The 21,215-nt window shown below is 38.6% G+C and overlaps 1 protein-coding gene across 1 annotated transcript in view; it reads right to left on the reverse strand.

The window, feature by feature from the left end:
- Positions 1–394: 394 nt before the first annotated feature.
- The window catches only part of grm2a (glutamate receptor, metabotropic 2a), a 45,930-nt gene continuing 25,109 nt past the window's right edge, over positions 395–21,215 (reverse strand). Inside the window, exons 3-6 of the mRNA XM_015037260.1 lie at positions 11,917–12,754; positions 7,354–8,417; positions 1,827–2,004; positions 395–860 (exon numbers count right to left, since the gene is read on the reverse strand). Coding sequence (XP_014892746.1) covers positions 787–860; positions 1,827–2,004; positions 7,354–8,417; positions 11,917–12,754 — 2,154 coding nt within the window. The 3' untranslated portion in view covers positions 395–786. The remainder of the gene's footprint in view (positions 861–1,826; positions 2,005–7,353; positions 8,418–11,916; positions 12,755–21,215) is intronic.

Here is a 21,215-nt window from a genome sequence, read left to right on the forward strand (position 1 = left end):
CATGCAAATTTTTAAAATAATTTTCCAGGAAAACCATATTGTTATAGTCTGTTTTCTGATTTACAATAAAAAGACCACAAGATGGCAGTGTGAAGCAGCGTATCTGGGCTGGCCGTGTTTTCTACAGCGCCAGTCTCTTCAGCCCACTGCCACTAACTACGGAGGTGTTTCTGGATGGCTTTGTTGGATGTTGATGTCGTATTATCAAATGGTGTTTCTGCATAGCAAAAATACATTGTGTTTGAATAATCAAACTGTTAAAAGTGTAACTTTAAATGCAATGCTCAAGGTTTGACTTTCTTCTCCTTCCAACTTCTTTTCAAAGATCACTTTCAACCACCGTCACTCTAAGTGACCAATACAGGGTGGACAAGTCAAACAAATTGCAAACAAATTTTACTATTTATAAAAAACACATTTTATTTACATAAATTACAAGAAAAGCACAAACTGGTCCACTATATTCTACATTAAAAACGTCTTGAATATATTACATTGAACAGATTTACTATAATTTACGCCATTGTTGCAAGTAGAATCTCCAAAAAACAAGAGCTATAATTTCCTTTATTGGCATCTCCTTCAAAACTGCTACGAGTCAAAGAACAAAATGACATAATTGGGACATTTGTACTCACAGCACTCTGAGGACAACAAAGTCAGGATGGTCGCCTGCGTGACCCTGTCTGTTTCTGAGACACCTGATTCAGGACTAGTGATTATATTACTCTGTTTACAAGACTTGGCAAAATATATATATATATATATATAAACCCAACTTGATCTTCACAAGGAGGACGTTGTGGAGTCCACCACCTCTCGTCCGTTACAAACTGTCGGAACAACGTTAGAGGCTGACGCTGCAAAAGCAAAGAAAAAAGATCTAAGATTTTTGTTACAGACCAATAATTATCCAGATAATGTATGCAGCATTTGATAAATCCCTAGTGTTTAGTTGTTGTTGTTTTTTTTTTATTTATATACCAGCCTAAACTGACTTGCTTTGAATCAGCTAAACAGGTAATCCAGCATTAATCTGAGAAACTCCCAGAAGGCCCAAAGTTGCTCTGGGTGTGTTACTGTGGACTCAAATGCAAGAATCTGCTTAATCTGGTAAAGTTTTCCAAAATCACACAGGAACATAAATGACAGCAAACATGGGAACAAAGGTGCTCCAACCAGATGAAATCAAGCATGGAATACCTGGCACACTTTCCAGATTTGTGTTTATTTATTTTACTGAAAACCATTCTTTCTTTTCCTCCTTTTTATGATTATATGCTACTTTGTGTGCGTTTGTCAGAAAATCCCACAGAACTACATTGAAACTTAGAATTGTGATGTGACAGGGGTGTGAACACTTTTTCAACAATAACAATCAAGAAAATCACTCGTCTCCCAAACGAGCTGGAAGTTTAGCAACTCAATTAATTTACATTCAGTGGAATATATCACATTTATTAACATTAATATCAAGTTGATTTTCTGAAATTATGTAAAACCAGATAATTATCTCATCAGTGTCCCTCTGGCTTTATTTGTGCTTCGTTTATGTTCTGACAATTTTCTGAAGGAATGAAATGGATTTTTTAAAAAACACACTTTCTTTTGCAAGAAAAGTGCAAAAACAACAAACACTTGGCGTAATAACCAGATTATCAGACTGCTGTCTCATCTCGTTTAACATCTCTTTGTTTTATTAAACGTATCTTTTTATGATCGTGAGGCTTGGCTTCTTCACGACTCGGAGCGAGTTCTGAAATCCATTCACACCCAGTGGTCCGAATAATTAGATGCTTTTATTATTTATTCTTTTACGACAATACCTTGAGAAAAACTGGAGGCCGGACCGGTGTTGACGCTGAAGCGGGTGGTGGCCACTCGGAGGTTGCAGACATTCTTCTGAGGTTGAAACAAGATGATGTGGATTTTTGGAGCGAAGAGGCAGCCCAGCACCACAGACCCACTGAGACTGACAGAGATGCACATGGTGGTCGTCTGCACCTGCAGGGTGAAAAAGGGATGAAAAGATTCCCTGTTAAACACCAAAAACTTTGGAGTGAAAATACTTTTTTTAAGACATTTTTTTGCTTCTTACAAACATTTCTTCAATGCAGTCAAAAAGCCCCAAGTCAGGAAACCCAGGAGTAAACACGTCTTTTGAATTTTAGAGTCAAAGAAAGGTGAAACCGAGAAAGAAACCGGATGACATCCGTGACGCCGCCTATAATTGCACATCGCGAGTTATAACGTTTTATTTGTTTGTCAATCAGCAACTTAACCCTCAGTCATTTTTGCCTCACCGTGCTCGCCCTGCTGTTTCCATTCAGTCTGCTCCATCATTTCCAACCCCTTCACAGCCTTTTTCCTCCCGCCTTAACAAGAGGATACAGCCCAGCATTTTAACGGTGTGTGCCAAGCGCGCTATTTCACAAGAACCACAGCAGGTGTTTGTTATCACCCAGAATGTTAATGCTGATATTAAAATGGTGTGAGCACCAAGTGCAGCGCTGTGCACCAACTGTTCTGCCGTGAGGATAATATCAGGGAAGCAGCAAGTGAACAAAAGCAGCTTTTAGCAGAACAGCTTCCCTAGATTTATCACATGGTTTTGCGGGAGAATTGCAATTATTTACTTAATTTATAGAAGCATAGTTACTGTTAATACTACGTATAAATGCTGAAAGTTTTCTATTTTTAATGGATTATGTTGAACATTGTTGAATTAGATTGAAGTGCACTGATGTTGGATTTTAATTGAGCCTCTTTACTTTTCACACAGCGTCCTGTGATTAGGAGTGCTGGAGCTGACAGCTCCAGCACTGATAAGTTTGATAAGATTTTTTAATAAGATTTTTTAAAATCTTTTTTTAATTTTTAATTTTATTTATTTATTTATTTTTTTTTTTTTTTTTTTTTATTTTTTTTTTTAAGATTTTTTTTTTTTTTTTAAGATTTTTTTGATAAGATTTTTTGATAAGACTGTATTGGTGCTGAGCTTATATTTGTATTATATTGTATTATAATATATTATAATATAATAATATAATATACTTTATTTGAAGGGGGTTGAATAAGACTGACATGAGTTTATGACAGTGTCATGTCAGTCTTATTCAACCCCCTTCAAATAAAGTGTTACCGAGCCAGTCGGACATTTACATCAAGGGCCCTTCTAGAAACTTGATGTTGGTCTGCATTATCCATTACAAAGCTGGTTTTGATGCAACTTCGGGCTCATCGTCCTGTTGGATCACAGAGCTTAACTTTCAACCATTTGCCTGTTAAACTAAGATCAAGTTGAATCATTTGAAGAGCTCCTATTTACTCAACTCTGTTTGTGCAACGCCCTGATGCCACTACCTTTGCTCCAGGGTGATAGTTTGGATTTGAAGGTTGAAATTTGAATAAAGTTGGGTGTTTTGAACAAGACAATGATGCCAAACCTAAATCATTTAGTCATCCTCTGTGCCCAGGCTTCTGTACAGTAAATGGCCTGTATACATCATTTGCATCTTAAGTGGATGAGAGATAATTTGCACGAAACTTGTGCATCCAGATGCTGTTTTTAAAGTTGATTGAAGTTGTATCATCACTCTACACTGGAAAAGAATGGTTCGAATGCATTAAAAGCTGCTGATGAGTGTATGTAAACTTCTGACTGTTACTATCACTGTTACTACTGCTGCTGCTCAATGGAACTGTTTAGAAAGGTAGAAATTAAGAAAAAACCTTCAGGTTCATAGCTTTTATGCATTACTTTCAATTATTATTTATGTATAGTCGTTTATTATCTTTCTGTAATTCTTCTCTTTTTTGTCAGGAAGCACAGTTTATGTTACACCCATTACAAAATAAAAGTTTATTACAACTCCTAAACTCAGTTGTATCCCAAGCTGAAGAAAAAGTTTCTCCTCTCTGAAGTTTAAAAGAAAGGGTTTGTTTACTTTTTAGCGACCAAAAATTATTTTAAAGGGTGAGTTTGAGAGAGGACAAAGGAGGAATGAACTCAAAGTAAATCAGTTTAACTGTTAACCAGCAATTAGTGAACCGTCATGCTGACAAGAGAGCAGCCTGAAATGGGGTTTTGTGTTACCTCTCTCTGAGCCAACTTTAGCTTCTCGTCCTCTAGAAACATTCTCAACACTCACGGTTGTTTTAGTCTGAAAGGCTACCTGTGGAGGAAGGTGTTGGTTGGTTTATTTGTCCCATATTGTTAAATTATTGGTTGGTTTCCCACTTTGGAACTTTGTTAAATCAAATTGCGTATGAAGTAGGAAACCGTTTTATTTAAAAAAAAAAAATAAAAATAAAAATCAATGACTGACATTGAGCAAGTTTAGATAAAACTTGAATAAGATAAGTATACAAAGTGTTTGGCTGATCAATCTTTGGTCCAATTGATGAGGAAGAAAATATTAATGGATTGTTTTCCATGTCTTTTCTCCGTGTTTGTCTGAGTCACGGCTTAAATGCACACAGGAACCGACATCTTCTTGGAGAGAGCATGCCACAGGCCTGTCAATCGGCTACAGGCAGAATTTGAGAAATTGGAGACCTTGTTGCACCGAGCTGCTAATAAGAGAAATGAAATGCAATTTATTTTTGATTCGTTCTTCAACCAGCAAAGAGACATCAACTCGTAAACAACCGAACTTGTTCAATGAAAACTCTCCCCAGCTGGAAACTGCACTTTCTGTGCTCAAGGTTTCCAACAGAAAAAAAAACCTTTCAAGGACGAAATCAAGCTTGCATTTAAAAGTTTAATATATCAGTCACACATTTATAGTTTATTTTATAATTTATATTCATAGCTATGAGGAACTACAAACCAATTATAGATCATTTAAAGCAAAATTCAAAATCATAAAACAGGCATTCATATTTAGCGACACTTTGACATGTACCGACAGGCATTTAGACAAACAACCTTAAGTTATGGCAGAATAACAACAAACCTCTTATATCACGAAGGTTTCTGGATATGATTTTAAAAAGTCTTGATACAAAAAAGGTTCCTCTTTTAAGTCACTTTGAGAATGACTGTAAATTCTTCTCGAAGTTTTTTTGCTCTAATGCAGCCAAGGTGCCTGATGATGCAAACTTTAAGCTTAGTACTGTATCGCCTCTATGTAGCAGTCATAGAGTGATCTACCTCTGCTTGTAATGTTGCAGCGATAAGATGAATTAGAAACACACAGTGATGTTCACACTGGGTTGATGATCGTACACACAGAATATTTTGTGATTCACTTTTAAATCCAACAGCTACCAGCACTTTCATTCTGGGAGACCCCCAGTTGAAACTCTCCACTATTTTATGTGATCCATCAAATGTGCCATTCGTGGCTCTGCAGATTGTATTTAGCATTGTTTACCATTTCTTGGCTGACTGCAATCTAATCTGTATTTGTTATTCAGCTGAAGATTTCCACTGGGGTGTGACAACAATCTGAGTGGGGTTGTAAAAACCAGGAGAACACTGGTAACGTGTCACCGCCTGTGAAAACTAGAGGCTCTCCGCCAACTCAGTCGCTTCAGTAATTATTCATCGGTCAAAGAGGGGTTTTGCATCCACCTAATGAGTCCATTCAAGCTGTGAATTACGTTGCCTAAAGGGGCCAGAGGAAGGTTTTCCTCTGAGCATCCCTGAAGTCCCAGGATAGAGGGAGCACAGCTGGGACTCAGCACCCCAGTCTTTCACACTCCATTCCACACAGCTACACACGGGGACACACAGAGACATTCAGTTCCCATTTAGCCTTCGTGGTCTTGCCTGCCTTTTCCGTGTTTCTGCAGAGGCAGCTGTGTCAGGAGGCTCCGTCGCCTTTTTCCTCTCTCCTGTTTCTCTTTCATTGCGTGCTGGTGAGATCCCAGAGGGATAATCTCTCGCAACTAAGGACAGGACTTCTACCAATTCCCTTTATCTCTCTGTGCCTGCAGATAGCTGTCACCCATTCAGCAACACATTTATGTATTTATCAGTTTACCTGTTTGTGTGTGTGTGTGTGTGTGTGTGTGTGTGTGTGTGTGTGTGTGTGTCTAAAAAAATATCTGAGCACTAGTTAAACCTTGAATTCTGAGTCAGATATAACTCAAAAGCTAAGCATTTTTTCAGGTGACGCATTAAGAAAAATATTCTAGTATGGACCAGCATATTATAGAGGAAAGGTTCAGAATATTTTAAGTAAGGTTAATAGCTTATACCATATCTGCAATAGGTGACTCTTGACTTTTTCTTTAATTATCATGTTTCCAAATTAGGTAGTGCAGGAGACTGACATTTTGTACAGAAACACTTTTTTAATGACCCTTTAACCTGTTGCCAGGCTTCCTTTCTGTTGTTATTGTCAGATAAGACTATTAACTATCACATTACCATCAGAGTGTGAATGTGTGGGTGAATGGCTGAATGTAGTGTGAAGCATTTTGGAGTCTCTTGGACTAGATAAAGGGCCAAACAACTACAGGACATTTACTATTTATAGAAGGCCACCAGCAATCTTCCTATGCAAAACACAAACACTGGTTTAACTGTTTGTCCATCCAAAGTGTTGTACAACATGGAGGGTAAGTTCAGCTCAGAGGGTTTTCAATTCAGCTAAACAGAACAAATTTTAGAGTTGACAAAAGGTTGCTCCAAGTCAATGAATCTTTCTTTGAAAAACAGTTAAAGTGGTGCATAACTTTGAATTTGATTTGTTTTTTTTTTGTTTTTTTTAAAAGCCAGCATTACTACTTTTATTTTTATCTCACATAGAGTTGAGTTTTAGTGCTTGAAGTGTCATCTTTAAAATTTGAAGGGGCACAACTAAGCAGCATATTTTATGTTTTAAATAGTTGGAATTATAATGGCTCAGTCATAGTGAATCTCTAATCTGATTGAATTTGTTATTTCTCCAAGAGGCTGTGGGTGTTTGGGCGTTTGACATATCCTCCATTTACAGTATATTGCATACATGTTTTAATAGGATCCTGTTTCGTTTGGGAATTTGAAGCCGGTTAATTAAGAGTATTATTGTGGGGCTAATTGGTGCGTTTTGTATCCTGTTTGTTAGTTTTTCTCCTTTCTGGGTTTCTGAGTTCAACACACTTCACCACAATCCCCAGTCAAGACCTTCTGAGCAGACAGGCTTTAAGCAAGCGCTGCACCGATGCATATAAAATACAATTTCCAGCACAGAGGAAGCCATTATCTACAGGGATGTATTCCACTCAGATTTTAAGAGCCCTAAACCATCTGAACAAAAAATTTAAATGGTAACCGCAGCACATGCTGAATGCAATGCAAAAGATATGTTATCTTAGAAGAAGGAGACCGCGTGAATGCCCATACGACCTAGTTTAACTTACCCTGTAGTCGCTGGCAGTGACATAGAAAATGGGTTGAAAGGCCAGCCAGATGATGCAGGTGGTGTACATGGTGAACCCAATGAACTTGGCCTCGTTGAAGTTTTCCGGACATTTTCGGGTCTTGAAGGCGTAGACTGTGCAGAGGATGATGAGTACGCAGTTGTAGGTGAGCGACACGAGCATGCTGGAGTCTTTGCTGTTGCACTTAAGAGTAACTATGTCTCTCTTCTCCGGGCTCACTTCCTTCCTCACACCCGGGGCCTCCACCAACATCCACACCACCACCACCACCAGCTGGCAGGAGATCAGAGCGCCACAAATGGCAACCTGGGAGGCTGGGCTGATGAAGCGAGGCCTCTGGGCGCCGTCCTTCACTCCGCTGAAAATCCGAGCAATGCGATTGGTCTTGGTGAGGAGCGCTGAGTAGCACACAGCAAATGAGGTGCCTAAGCCTAACCGGCGCAGCGTGCATACTGCTGTGGAAGGCTTGGCAATGTAGATGAACGTCATGCTGTAGCACATCAGCACTCCCAGCAGAAGAATGTAGGTGAGCTCACGTCCGCTGGCCTTTACTACAGGTGTCTCATTGTTTTTAAGAAAGAGCCCAATGACAAATAGTGTACTCATCATCCCCAGACAGGAAATAGTGACAGGTCCAATGGCCCAGGCGTCTTCCCACCGAATGTACTCCTCAGGTAGGTCGTAACAGCCTGTGAGATTGGCCAGAGGCCACTCTCCGAAGCTGCAGTCAGCACAGGTGAACTCGTCCTGAAGGTACTGGTACGGCTGGCAGGGGATACATATCCAGCAGCACACGTCCCCAGGCTGCATGCTTTTTATCTCATTCTTCCTGCAAGGGTCGCTACACTGGGATGTGGGCACAACGTGGCCAGACCAGGGAATCAGGCTGGTGTTTAAGGTCAGGCTCTGAGCCCAGTAGCCAACGCTGCGGTAGACGTAGCGCTCGCCCTCTTTGTGGTAGTGGAAAATGTTGTAGCGCCCAACGCTGTCTCCAAAGGCATCAAAACGAACTACATTCTCTGTGTCGGGGGGACGAAAGGGCGCTGAAAGGAAAGAGAAGAGAGGACGGACAAAAAGTGTTAGGCTGTTGCACAAAGAATAACAAGCAGAGCACAAACACAAAACCAGGAGTCAGTCACAAAGAATACTTAATTTAAAGACGTTTAGGACACATTGTAGAGCATGTATCATTTCTAATAAGAATTTGTCATTTAAATGTAGCATAGCTTCTTACTGAGACAGAACATATTGTAGGAGCTCTCAGATAGTATGTCAAAGTACTGTTATTCTACAGCATACAAGGTTTCCTTGTCAGTTTTGGAATACTTTTTAAAATATACAACATTCTTATTTATATAAGCAATAGTTATACTGACAACTGCTTCATAACTATATGATTTATTTTATTTTATCTTCTCTGACTTGGCTAGAAGCAAGTTACATCATATTTAATAATACTGATAGAGCAAATGTGTTTATGCTCAGTTTTTTCTTCACAAACACATAATTTATTGTCTCACTAAAGTTCTGTCTACAGATGTATCCAGACAAACTTCCTAACAGTTTTCTAACTTTTAGCCAAATAAAAAAAAGGGGTTATCCCAGGCCGCTTTGTTATTTCAATATATTGAGTTAAAAAAAAAGACCTGTTTCCAATTCCTCTGTCATTCATTCTATAAGCACATTTTATATAAATATGGAGACTGTGCTTTTGCATCCTTCCCCAGATGCTTGACTTGACATAAGGTACATCTCTTCATCTGCTGAAACCATCTGCAAACATATGAGAGCATATTGCATGTTTACATATTCACCTATTGCAGCTGATTTATGAGCTGATTGAAGCTAGTTATGACTCATAGCATGCCAGAAAGTCCAACAAAACTACACTTAGTTCGACTTTATGGCACGCCCGGAACTTTTTTGTCCAACAGACTTTTCTGAAACAAGACACGAAAATGCCTTAAAATTTGAGAAATTGTAGAAAACATTGACATGTGACTATTAAAAATGATAGATCTTGAGTAAAGTTACAACTGGAATCACTATTTTAGTACGGTACTATTATTTGCAATGTTTAAGGCATAGTTATATCTGCATGACTAGGAAGTCACACAATGTTAAGGGGTCATTTTGCTTACATTGAGTCATTTTTTTGTAAACTCGTGTTTACATCACACTTATGTTATTATTTAATACATATACAGAGTTTATTGGTCCACCTGTCTTTTCCTCAGAGGGCTGTGATACCACTAATTTAAGGGTTTTAATCCACTTCAAAGTCTCTAGATAGTCAAATCCTCTGGGTATGTTTTTTTTTTTTCCTTCTTTTTTTAGAAAATGTGAAGAGCAGAAAAGCACAGCTGGATAAGAGCACACTACCCCCTCCTTTATTTTTCATCACTGAAAATGTCAGTATTTCCATAAATCGAAGGATAACCCAAAGCCCTCATAAAAGTGAGAACATTGGAATAGGTAAGATTATCATTTGCAATGTGTGGAGGAGCCAATGCAGAAGCAGTTACATGTTTTCTTATTTTTTTACTTGTCTATAAAAAAATGAAAACAAGTGTCGATGTGCCTGAGACGTTCAGTTGAAGGCTTTTGTTCAGATGTATAAACAAACACCACAACATTAGGGAGTAGAGAGAAATTGTTTCATCTTTTCTAACTAAATTATTGCAAAAGTGATCTGCAGCAGCAGTGGAGGGATATGTATAATCCGCTTGCCACTAAATCAATATTTCACATAAAATTGGTGCAATTAATAAACTCCTTTAATCTAATTTGGCATGTGCAAATTGGATATGGAAAGATTAAAATGTCCTACATTGAGGCTTAATACACAAAGGAGTTGGCCAGATGTTAGAATAACTAAACATAATTAAGCTTCCTCAAAACTTTGCAGAACACAGCAGATATTAAACCCAAACACAAAACATTTATAGTGCTTTGCAAACACGTTTTGAATGACTTTCAGTTTTTCTTTGGACTTATTTGGATGAACTTGATTTCTTTAAAAACCAGGAAAGAAAACCTGACAGGACCTAAAAATGCACCATCATTTAGGTAATTAATTATATCTGAAAATAACACTTTAGAATTCAATTGTTGGTTCTAAAACACTATCTTATGTCAAACTGAGTTTTATTTGGCATTTTTTATGCTTCTAGTATAAAAAAGTTTCTAGAGAATTGTATTTTTGTGGCAGGTTGCTGCAGAAAAGCACCTAAATGTCCAATTTTGCATTGGTTCTTTTTCTGTGGTTTTCTGCTATATGGAGATACAGCACATTTACTCTTTGGGCTTTAGAAAAATGTTATGCCTGAACGATTCCTGGGTCACACTGAAGTGGCCTAACAAACAAAAAACATCTCTGACAATCGTCTGGAAGACTTCGAAAGACATGAGAAGTATTGCCGTGCACCAGTTTACAAGGCAAAGAAAGTCTGGCAGGTCGGAGGAAAAATATAAAAGATGAAGAATACCTTTGCACAGTGATTCAGCATAACATTATGACCACTGACAGGTGAAGTGAATAACACTGATTATTTCTTAGGAATTGTATCTGTTGCTTCAAAGACAGTATGTTCCAAAGAAACATTTTGTCCTTGAAGTTGCTGTAGAAGCAAGAAAAATGCATAAAAAAAAGCAAATGCTCAAACTACTGAGTCAGAGCATTTCCAGAACTTTTGTGGGGCGTTCCCAGTCCGCAGCTCTAAGTGTCCATCAAAAGTGGTGCAAGAAAGGAAGAGAGGTGAAACAGCGACAGGGAAACGGGAGCAGAGGCTGGTCAGCGCCGTCTAATAGAAAAGCTTCTACAGCTCAAACTGCTAAGCAAGTAAAAGTTGGTTGTAATAGAAAGGTGTAAGAATAGACAGCGAATTGCAGATTGTTACATAAGAGCCTACATAGCTGCACAGCTGTCAGGGTGCCCATTCTTACCGCTGTCCACTGCCAAAAGAACCAACACTGGACATGTGAACATCAGAATCGGACCCTTGGGCAATGTAAGAATGTGGTCTGTTCTGATGAATCATGTTTTCTGTAACATTATTTGGATAACCTCAGGCATATGCATCACGTACAGGAAGGAGTAAAGCGGTGGAGACAGAAAGTCGAGTGCTGTCATCTGTAAGGATGTCACTTTGACATATTATACCTACCTAAACTATATTGTAGACGATGAACACCCGGTCATGGAAACAGATGACTCCAGCTTCTTTCAGCAGAATAATACGCCCAACAACACGGTTCACAAAGAGTTTTATGAGTCTATGAGTTTTAGGTACAAACATTTCCAATCAGTGGAGCTCAACTTTGCAATTTAAAGGGTAGCAAATTAAAGGATACCTCAACAGATTAGGGATGTTTTATCAGTGACAGCCTTTTAAGGAGTGCAACCAAATAAAGGGGGCAAAGACACCAATAGGAAGAAGTCATAATGCTATGCCTAACTGATGCTAACTGAGCATAAATATTAACTAACTTGTGTCTTGAGCATTTTTTTAGACTAACTGTTTTAATAAAAATTGTACTTACCATCAAACTTGACTTTCAAGATGTAGTCCCTGTAAAACTTGCGTCCATTTCCTGGTTTGAGAGCGTCACACACCTTGGTGGAGTTTGGGCACAAGGCCTGCCTCATGTTGTGCAAGGCAGTGGCCATGGCGTAGACAGCATTGATCACAAACATGATCTTAGATTCTGGCTGAAATGGAACTTCGTGGAGTGAGTGTTTTCCACAGACCAGGTCATGGAGACTGCACTGGAACTGGTTTTCCCAAAATTCCCTGAACCAGGGGTTTCTGGTGTTGTTATATGGATGCAGAGTGGTGAAGTATTGGTTGAAGTGGGGGATTTGATAAGAAGCCAGTTCAATAGTGAACGCCCCGTCTGCCACAGCTTCACTTCCTCTCACCACGCTCTCCTGCGCCCCCCAGCCATCACTGGCCACCCAGGTGAAGGTGACGTTCATCCGATTAGCCGCCACCAGCAGTTCCCGGGCATCCTCGCTGCGGGTGAACAGGATGACCACTTTGGCGTTGGACTTCTGCTGAAGGGAGCGGATGACGTTCTCGTAGCTCCAGCGGCTCATCGATCGGCTCACCTTGGCCGACGTGGCAATGCAAATCTGTCGAGCGCGCGCCTCCTGCTGGAAGGCGTCGATACCAGTCTCACCATAGTCACCTTCAGAGGCCACAGTCGATACGTAGGTCCAGTTAAAGTAACGCAGGATTTCTGCCATGGCTTTGGCCTGGTAGAAGTCAGGGGGCACTGTGCGAGCAAAGTAGTCATAGCGAGTCTTGTCACTCAGCTTGGCACTTGTAGAAGCGTAGCTGATTTGGGGGATTTGAAAAAGTCGCAGGAGATTTGCAACCTGTAATAAAATAGAACACATCAAACAATGATTGTTAGGTTTATACCAACCTTTGTACAGTTTAGATAAATCTTGTTCATTAACAATGCTACAGCACCTTGTAAAGATGTTGCCTTTCTCCGCATTTTTGCAGAGGCTACTACGACCCAAAAGTCAAATTTATTTGATCGGTAGTTTATATGATACACCCAAATATCCATTTAGAGGTGGACGTTTGAAACTTTTCCTATTTTTTCCTTTTTTTTTTTTCGAGAGCTTTTGTCAGTGTTGTGACAGTATACGGGAGAGAGAAGAAACTGCAGATTAGTTTTTGCTTCAGGCACATTTTTGGATGCCTAAGGGGAGCCAGACTCATACATTCAAAAGAACATCAACTTACGGTTTAGCTAAAGTCGACTCTCCGAGAAGCGCACTTTAAAGAACACATCTTGAATGCCGATGAGTTATTTCAAAGAGGGTTCAGAAGGAAATTCACATTCGAAGAATTTTTCCATTTCACATTTATGTTTTGGAATCACCAACTCAACTTTTGCCTATAATTATGAGTGAGACAGGAGAAGCGTTGACAGTTGTAACTTTCATCTACAGCTATGTAAAAAATAAAATAAAATAAAAACCAGAAAACGTCATCTTCTAGAGATTTGAAAAACTGTAGGTTTTGTGTGAAGCACTTTGAACTGCCTTGTTGCTGAAATGTGCTCTACAAATAAACTCGAGTCGACTTGACTCGTCAATGCCGCCGTCACTCAGCTGATTCTGGAACGCCTTTCAGCTCATTTTGAACTTTACACCGACAAAATATTGAGCAGTCTCAGTTCAGTCTGTATCAATTACCAAAGAGCAGCAACGCTAGCTGCAAAAGCACCTCAGTTTAGCTGCAATTTGGGTTGACAGTGGTGTGGGGAAAAGAATGACGACACACATCTGCAACATTTAATTATTTTGCGATGAAGTATTTTAAGGTCAAGTTTATTAGACAGATCAGTGAAACACATGACTGATTATTTCAAATGAGTTCAAAAGTTTATTTCCCCCCTGAGCGTTTTAGGTCAGCTGGAAAAAAGGCTGGCAGCGCAGACAGCATAATAATTACATTTACTGTGACAGTTACTGTCTTTCCTTAAGCTACTTTGACAGCCTCTCTAAACTTGTGAAGCGGCGTCTGGAGGCAGCGTGCTCACTCTTTCACAAAGAAACCAGACTGTAATCAAAAGTGGCAAGTGACATTAACACTGATTACTTTGTTCATTATCAGATTACTCAGTCCTTTTACGAAGACTCACAAAACCAATTTCTGTTCTTACAGCTTCTAATGAGTTTTTTTTTTTTCATAATCATCTCATGACAATAAATTAATACCGCCCAGCATAATGTGATGGAAAGCACGCTTCTCAGTTATTGGTAGCCCTGATACAGATGTGTATGGAAACCAACGGCTACCAGCCTCTTACCATACAGAAATGCTGCTACCTATGAGAACATTTGCACATATCTGTGGTTTGAAAGGTGGCGTAAATGAGCGTGGTCGTGTTAGGTGCACATCAATCTGAATAATTTAGGAAACAGAGTCTGCATTTTTTTTGATTGATATGGTTTAGAAATTACATATCTTCAACAATCAGACGTTTATTTAAAGTACTTCATGTTTTTAAGCATTTAGTGTCATTCATTTATTAGAAGCCAAACAGGTGGAAGAGAGAGGAGAGAAGGGGAAGACATGCAGTGTGTGATCAGTAATTGAACCAGCGGTAACTCCACTGAGGACTGGATCCTCTGCATATGGTGCAGATTCACTTTTGCATTTTTATTGGCATTCTTTATGTTCAGTTTCTTGGTTTATTCTTGCGTTAGGATTTATGTCTTTCAGATTATCATCAGGTCTTTCCCCCCTGGGTTTGCAGTTTCCTTATGTAGAGTTTTGCTCCCTGTTCCATTATTATTAATCCTCCCTCAGCCTGCCTGTTTGCTCTCCTTCACATCTCTTCCTAATCCCCTGATCACATCTGCATTGAATAGCTTTCCCCACTTCCTCTCAGCATAATCTCACGAGTTTTTATCGTTCTTTGCTGGTTCATCTGTTCTCCTGGACTCTGCTTTATACTGGTTATTATTTTATTTTATTTTTTTAGTTTTAGCTACCTTCAGCGAATGCCATTTTAGATTTTCAGTCCTTATCATTGATATAATGGCATCAAACTGTTTTATTTCTGTTTCGCATCTGCAAACCTTCAATTGGACTTTTCATATCTACCATGTTAGTGACACTATAAAATGTACAATAGTTTATTTTGGGGTTCAAGACAATGTGGTTGCAAGGCATAAATTATTAATAATTACTGAGGACACTTAGATCTGTTAACAGGCAGTCCTTGAATTTTAATAGTTAAACAGGCTTAATTATTAGGAAAATGTTAAAACTATGATTCATCAGACAACAAAAAAGGTCAGATCAAATCTGAAAAGTTTGTTTTGATGTTGTTGTCCAACCACAGAAGTAGTTTTGTAATTTGTGGCAGTTTTGTTTCACTTTTAGCCACCAGAGGTGAATTTTAGTAACAGCGCGAGTCAAAAAGCTGGATAAGATTGACCAGTTTCCTAGGAGTTTGTCTGTCCCTTGTGTGCGGTATTTTCTGTCAGTATTAACAGAGAAAGGGATTGTGTGGAGGTGTGAGGAACGGTGGCTGTGTTCTTATGTGCTTTAGAGCGTAAACCGCCGGGAAAAAAGGTCATATTTGTCTCATTTAACATTCTGTTCAGTGCATCTTGACTTGCGCTCCCACCGCTGTCGGCACCGACGCTGAAAAACAGACACAGTATTGATCAAAACTGCTGCCAAAGAAAGAGGATGAGGGTGGCAGAAAAATGTGATTCCTATTAAGATTATAATTATCAAAAATGCATCCCTACTGAGATCTGATCAGAGGTAAAGTTTGAGGATTTATTGATTTGTTTTTAATGAAAGGTGGACTATGGGGTTAAAATTGGATGAAATGTGTCAAATGAGTGGATAGATGCCTTACTAAGCTTTAACTTGAAAGAGATGTTGTTGAAGAACGGTAAATGGGCTGAACTTACATGGCATTTTTACAGTCAGACTGACTGCTCAAAGCCCCTTCACACTACAGCCATACACACTTATGAACACACATATTTATACGCTGAGATCGGTGGGCAGGTGCTGTTCCCATGGTAACATCGACACGCGACAGGATGAAGCTGGAATCGAACCTACAACCTTCAAAACATCGGAAGACAACTTCTCTACTCACAGTCACATGTACTGTACGTATACACATCAGTCACCACTACTGATTCATTTTAATGGTTTGGCCTGCAGAGTAGTTGCAGGGAACAGTGTGACAGGAAGTGGAGAAAGTTTAATAAGTACTACTCCTGTTGAGTTTTTTTTTTCTACAAAGATTTCTTTTTACAGTCTAAAGGAACAATATATCTAAACATTGAACTTTCTTCTTATTTTAGATTTGAAACCTGTGATTCACTGTGTAAAAGCATATAATTTTTTCTCTCACTGTCTGACATTAAATCTGTAATTATTATGACTACTGCGCATTTTTTGACAGGGTGACAAAAAGGTTATCAGTCTTTTTACTCAGACAGCTGAGAATCAGAAGAAAATCTGACAGAAATTCTAATAAATAGCTGGATAACTAATAAAGACTGGTATATTTCAGCAAAGTGTTTTTTAATACAGAGAGCAGTGCAACAAAAAGTAAAGAAGCATTTATTTAATAATGGAATGGTCTCTTTAAAATAAGCGAGGGATGCTGATGCGGCTCAGCTGTACATTTGGTGCGCTCCTGTTCGGTACGAGTAGCAGAGCTGACTCCAAGGAGTTCATTAACTGTAACTTTCAGATTATGGCATTTTTCAGAAATTATTCACTCCATTGTAAGATTGTTGAGAGCATTTCAGCAGGAATTTATGTCCAAAACTGTCTGAGTGGCTCAGTTTTCTTGCTCTTTATTAAAGTATTAAAAAAAATCCAATTCTACTCGGTCTATGTTCCTTGATTTTATGTTTTAAAAAAAGCAGGAAAAGGAGAGGAAGGTTTTTTTTTTTTTTTTTGTACCTTTGGCTGTAGAAAAATATTTTTTTTTTTGCTCGTGTTGGTCTATAAAATAATTAATACGTTGCCTTGGATACCTTCTTGTACTGTCATAAGTATTTTTTGAGCATTTAGAAGAGGTTATTCTCAGGAGTCTTTCAGCCAATACTCAGGTTTCACATAAAGTTAACATTTCATATTTACGCTTTCATTTGAGACACTTCATTGCAGCTCTGGTTCCAAGATTAGGATTGTTGTCTTGCTGTAAAATAAACCACAGGTGTTTTATCTGGCTCTAACAGGCTTTCTTTCAGGATTTCTTTCAGGATTGGAGTTGTAATTTGCTCCATCAATTCTGTCCAGCCTCCTTGTCCCTGGATAAGAAAAGGTATCCCCCACAGCATCATGCTGCCACCACCATGCTCTACTATGAATATTGTGTGTTTAAGGAGATGTACAGCGTTCACCCAGCATGGCACGTAGATTAAAAAGTTTAATCCCAGCATTATGTGGAGACTGCAGAAAACCTTAACTTGTACTTTTATGCTAGTTTTTCCAACAAATGTCTGTAAATTTCTCTTTATATAATTTTATAGTACAATGATTTTATACAAAACTAAGATAATGCCACTAAATAAAATGATTGTAAATAATGCTGTTGTATGTTGAAAGGATGTTAAGCCTGGTTAGAAAAAATTGTACCGGATTATATTTGCTTTTCATAGAAATAAAAACTAACAAATAAGCTTTAGAAAAGGCATTTTTAAATCATAACATATTATTTTCTACTAAAGATACATTCGGAAAAAAGCCAAACTACTGTCATGAAAAAGAATTTAAAAAAATACCTGAGACGATTAGCAAAATCATTAGTGGTCCGTGTACGATATCATTCAACACCAGGATAAGATTTTTTTTTTTTAATCATTCATCCATAAAGCAGGAATTTTGCAGCACAGTGTGAGTAATTTCTATATGGTTACATTAAACAGAGCTCTAATCTTCTTATAAAAGAAGCCATGTTCAAAAGGCTGTGAGGCAGTGACAGACAAGACACTGATGCTTATAAGGGAACCTTTAGATCTTTACAAGCATTACATAAAGAGCCAAATCTCTCCAACCTGCCAAAACTCATCAACGGGATGCTGAAGACTGAGTCTGTCATGTGACAGTGATGGGGATAATCAAGCTGAACTGTTGGACATGAAAATACAGAATCCTCCTGAATCATTCAGGATAGAATTATTATTGCCAAATGTTACAATGTAGAAAACGATCAGCTAACCGGCCACTACAACGCAAAGATTTTCTTTGACTAATCTCTGCTTTGATGACTTCAAAGGAGCAAGAGATACGATTGAAGAGGACAGCAGAAAGCTAGAGGAGTAAACTGCATGTCATCAGAGAGCGTATCGCCAGAAAAAGGTGGAGATGTGTCATGTATAAAGTCATGGTTGGCAGTAAATAGGTTTCTGTTTTCTTTCTTTCCTTGTGTTTATTGCTTGCAATTGGTTCTGCGACCTCTGGACAAAAGCTGCAAGTTATCATCGAAGCTGGGAGAGTGTTTATTTTGTTATTCAAACTGTCAGTTTTTTTGTTTTGTTTTTTGTGCGTGCTTTTTCAATTGGGCTTTTCTCCTGTCCTCCTTCACTGGTTTGGCTTTTCATACTTCTTTATTTCATCATTTTAGATATGTATGCTATTCACTTTGTAGAATAAGTGAATCTTGAGCAGAGTAGCTTTCATATTTAAAGGCTTTTAGGCATGAGGTGACCACCTAACAATGAGGAGGTTTTCCACTCTGTCCTTAGAATTGCCCTAATTCTTAACAGACAGTGAACATCTGGATTTCTAGTGGCAACCCGGCATCGAATCTTGAAGAAGACTATTTACTCTGTTCTGTGGACCGTTGTTTCTCGATTTTTGGACGTTCATTCCACCGTCAAAAAAGTCAGAAACCAGCGTCTTTCGGCAAAAGCTTGCCGCAAAGCATCACACTTCATCCACAGGCGGCTTGCTTTCTTTCCATAATGCGTCCTGGTGGCGTGTCTTCCTTATGCAAGCAATGCCCATGGACTCAACCATCCAAATGATTTGAAAGAAAATGGGATTCAGCAGACCAGGACACCTTCGTCTATTGCTCCTTCAGCTGACTGTAATGCTCAACTAGATGATTTTGATGGGAGACAGTCGGACCGAACCCCAGACCAGGAAAAGGAGCCTTAGAGGCAAAAAACTAACAAAAAAAAGAGAAACATGCACATTGTGCGCTGCAAAAGCTTTTTGGAAAAGAATCGGGATCACATTCTTAGCAGCTTCAGTACTTCCAGTCATTTTGGGACATTACAGAAAAAAGAAAAATGTTCTGCAGACATCCCGACATTTCCATCTTTACTAGAATCTTTCATACCGAAAGCACGTTGTGTTTTGATCTACTGATTTATCATGTTACAGTAATCCCTTTCGAACTGTGTAAAACTAAATGAATAAACTAATGATTGCAAAATCATAAATAACTGAACATGAATTAAAACATCTTAAAATATAAAAGTAAAAATAAGCGTATATTTGTAAATATAAGTCAGAAACAGTTTATTTACAAATATTTAAATGGCAAATGGTGCATGGGCATTGCAATAATAATGTGTGAAGCTAAAGAGTGCTATCAAAATATTTCCCACGAGAAACTTAGTGATACATTTTTTTGATGAATTGTGTTTTTTCTACATGATGAACCTCCGTGTCCAGCATGTTCGTCATGCTCAGGCATAAAAATATAGGTATTTTTGGTCTATATCCAAAAAACTCAAAATCTTAATTGCTAAGAAACTCAAAATAGCTTTTTCAAACTTACAAAATACTTTCTAATGAACTTAACATGCTATAGAAACACATGAGAAATATTTTAATAACATTTTGATTCAAGACTTTTGTGTTTGTCTCAGAACATTTTGTCACAACTTCAGCCAGAATAATAAAAACACACATTAAATCCTCAGAGAACAGTGCCTTTTGCGACTTGCAGCCAGTGTAAAAATATTTTCCATCTTGAAAGCTGCAAGGGGAGAAGAGAAGATGAAAAAGAAACCTGTTGCACTGCCTGCTTTTAGAAAAAGAGCACAGGAACGCTGTAAGAAGACCTGTGCTCACTGCACCATGTACCCGGGGCGTAATGAGGACAGCGTAATGCAGTCAGCTGCTACGCTGGGGGCGACGGAGTCCTGGTGCTCGGTGTAGGGCGACAGCATGGAGCACATACCCCTCTGTCCGGGACGCAAAACAATGACCCAATTTTTATTATGTGAAGAGAAAGGGAAGAGAGTGCAAGCTGTTCACATCTGTTGAGTTTGATGGGGTGTTTTGTGCTGAAACAGCAATAGTTCAATGTGCTTTTTGAGAGCGAGAGACACAGAAGAGAGAGACATAAGAGGCTTGGAAGAGCAAAAGTGAAAGCAACAGGTAACAGATAATTTTAAAACAAAGTAACTGAACCATCTCTGAAAGATCAAGAAATATATTCTTATTTAGAAATTGTATTCTAATTTATGTTACAGTGAGAATATGGAAAATGATTTGTTCACGGTGGCTTTAAAATTAATCACAGAATATTTGTTGACGCTGCCTGAGCAACATACACAACAAATCTGCGAAATTATTTTCTAGCTCTTGTTTCCACAAATGATGGTTAGGACTGGGGCCCAACAAAGGGATAAAAACAGAGACAGAGAGACGCGGCAACATCAGAGTGGCCTGATCCAGGAAATATCAGCCCTACTTTGTTGGATGGTCATGATTATTTCTACATGAAAAGCCCATCTCCTCTTCCCAGAAGACTGTCTCTGGGTGTGCGTCTGCAGCAATAACACTATTCCCAAAGCAGCGGTCATTAGCTCCACTCAGTGTCACACGTGTATGGCCCGGCACGGCTCCGTGAAACACCCCGACATATGCGTGCATCAGCAGTGGACAGCCACGAACATTATATTTACACGTTAAAAGTATTACGCAGTAAAACAAAAATAAAAATCTGTGCCAGATGATTTCTTGCGATTTTTAATTTAGCTACATGGTTTTAATGAGAAGCCTGTTGAAAACGAAATGCGCAACTTTACAGGGAGGAGCCAAATCACAACTCCTGTTTGTTTGTGTTGATTTTTGTTTAACTGAGTTATTGCTGAATGTATATCTTAATCACTTCTTATGTTAATTAAAGGTTCAGGTTGAAGTGTGATTATACTTGATCGATGCTAAATAAACCTCGTCTAATTATCAGAGACTTTTTATATCCTCTTCATTAACTTTTTTTTTTTTTTTTTTTTTTTTTTTTTTTACTTTCACCATAAAAAAATTTATTTGAAAAAAAGCTGAGGGCTCTTCCACTCTCTTCTCCCCACC

Source organism: Poecilia latipinna, unplaced genomic scaffold (genome assembly GCF_001443285.1).
Source record: "Poecilia latipinna isolate Pla-1442-1.1 unplaced genomic scaffold, P_latipinna-1.0 Scaffold24, whole genome shotgun sequence".
Classification (NCBI taxonomy): domain Eukaryota; kingdom Metazoa; phylum Chordata; class Actinopteri; order Cyprinodontiformes; family Poeciliidae; genus Poecilia; species Poecilia latipinna.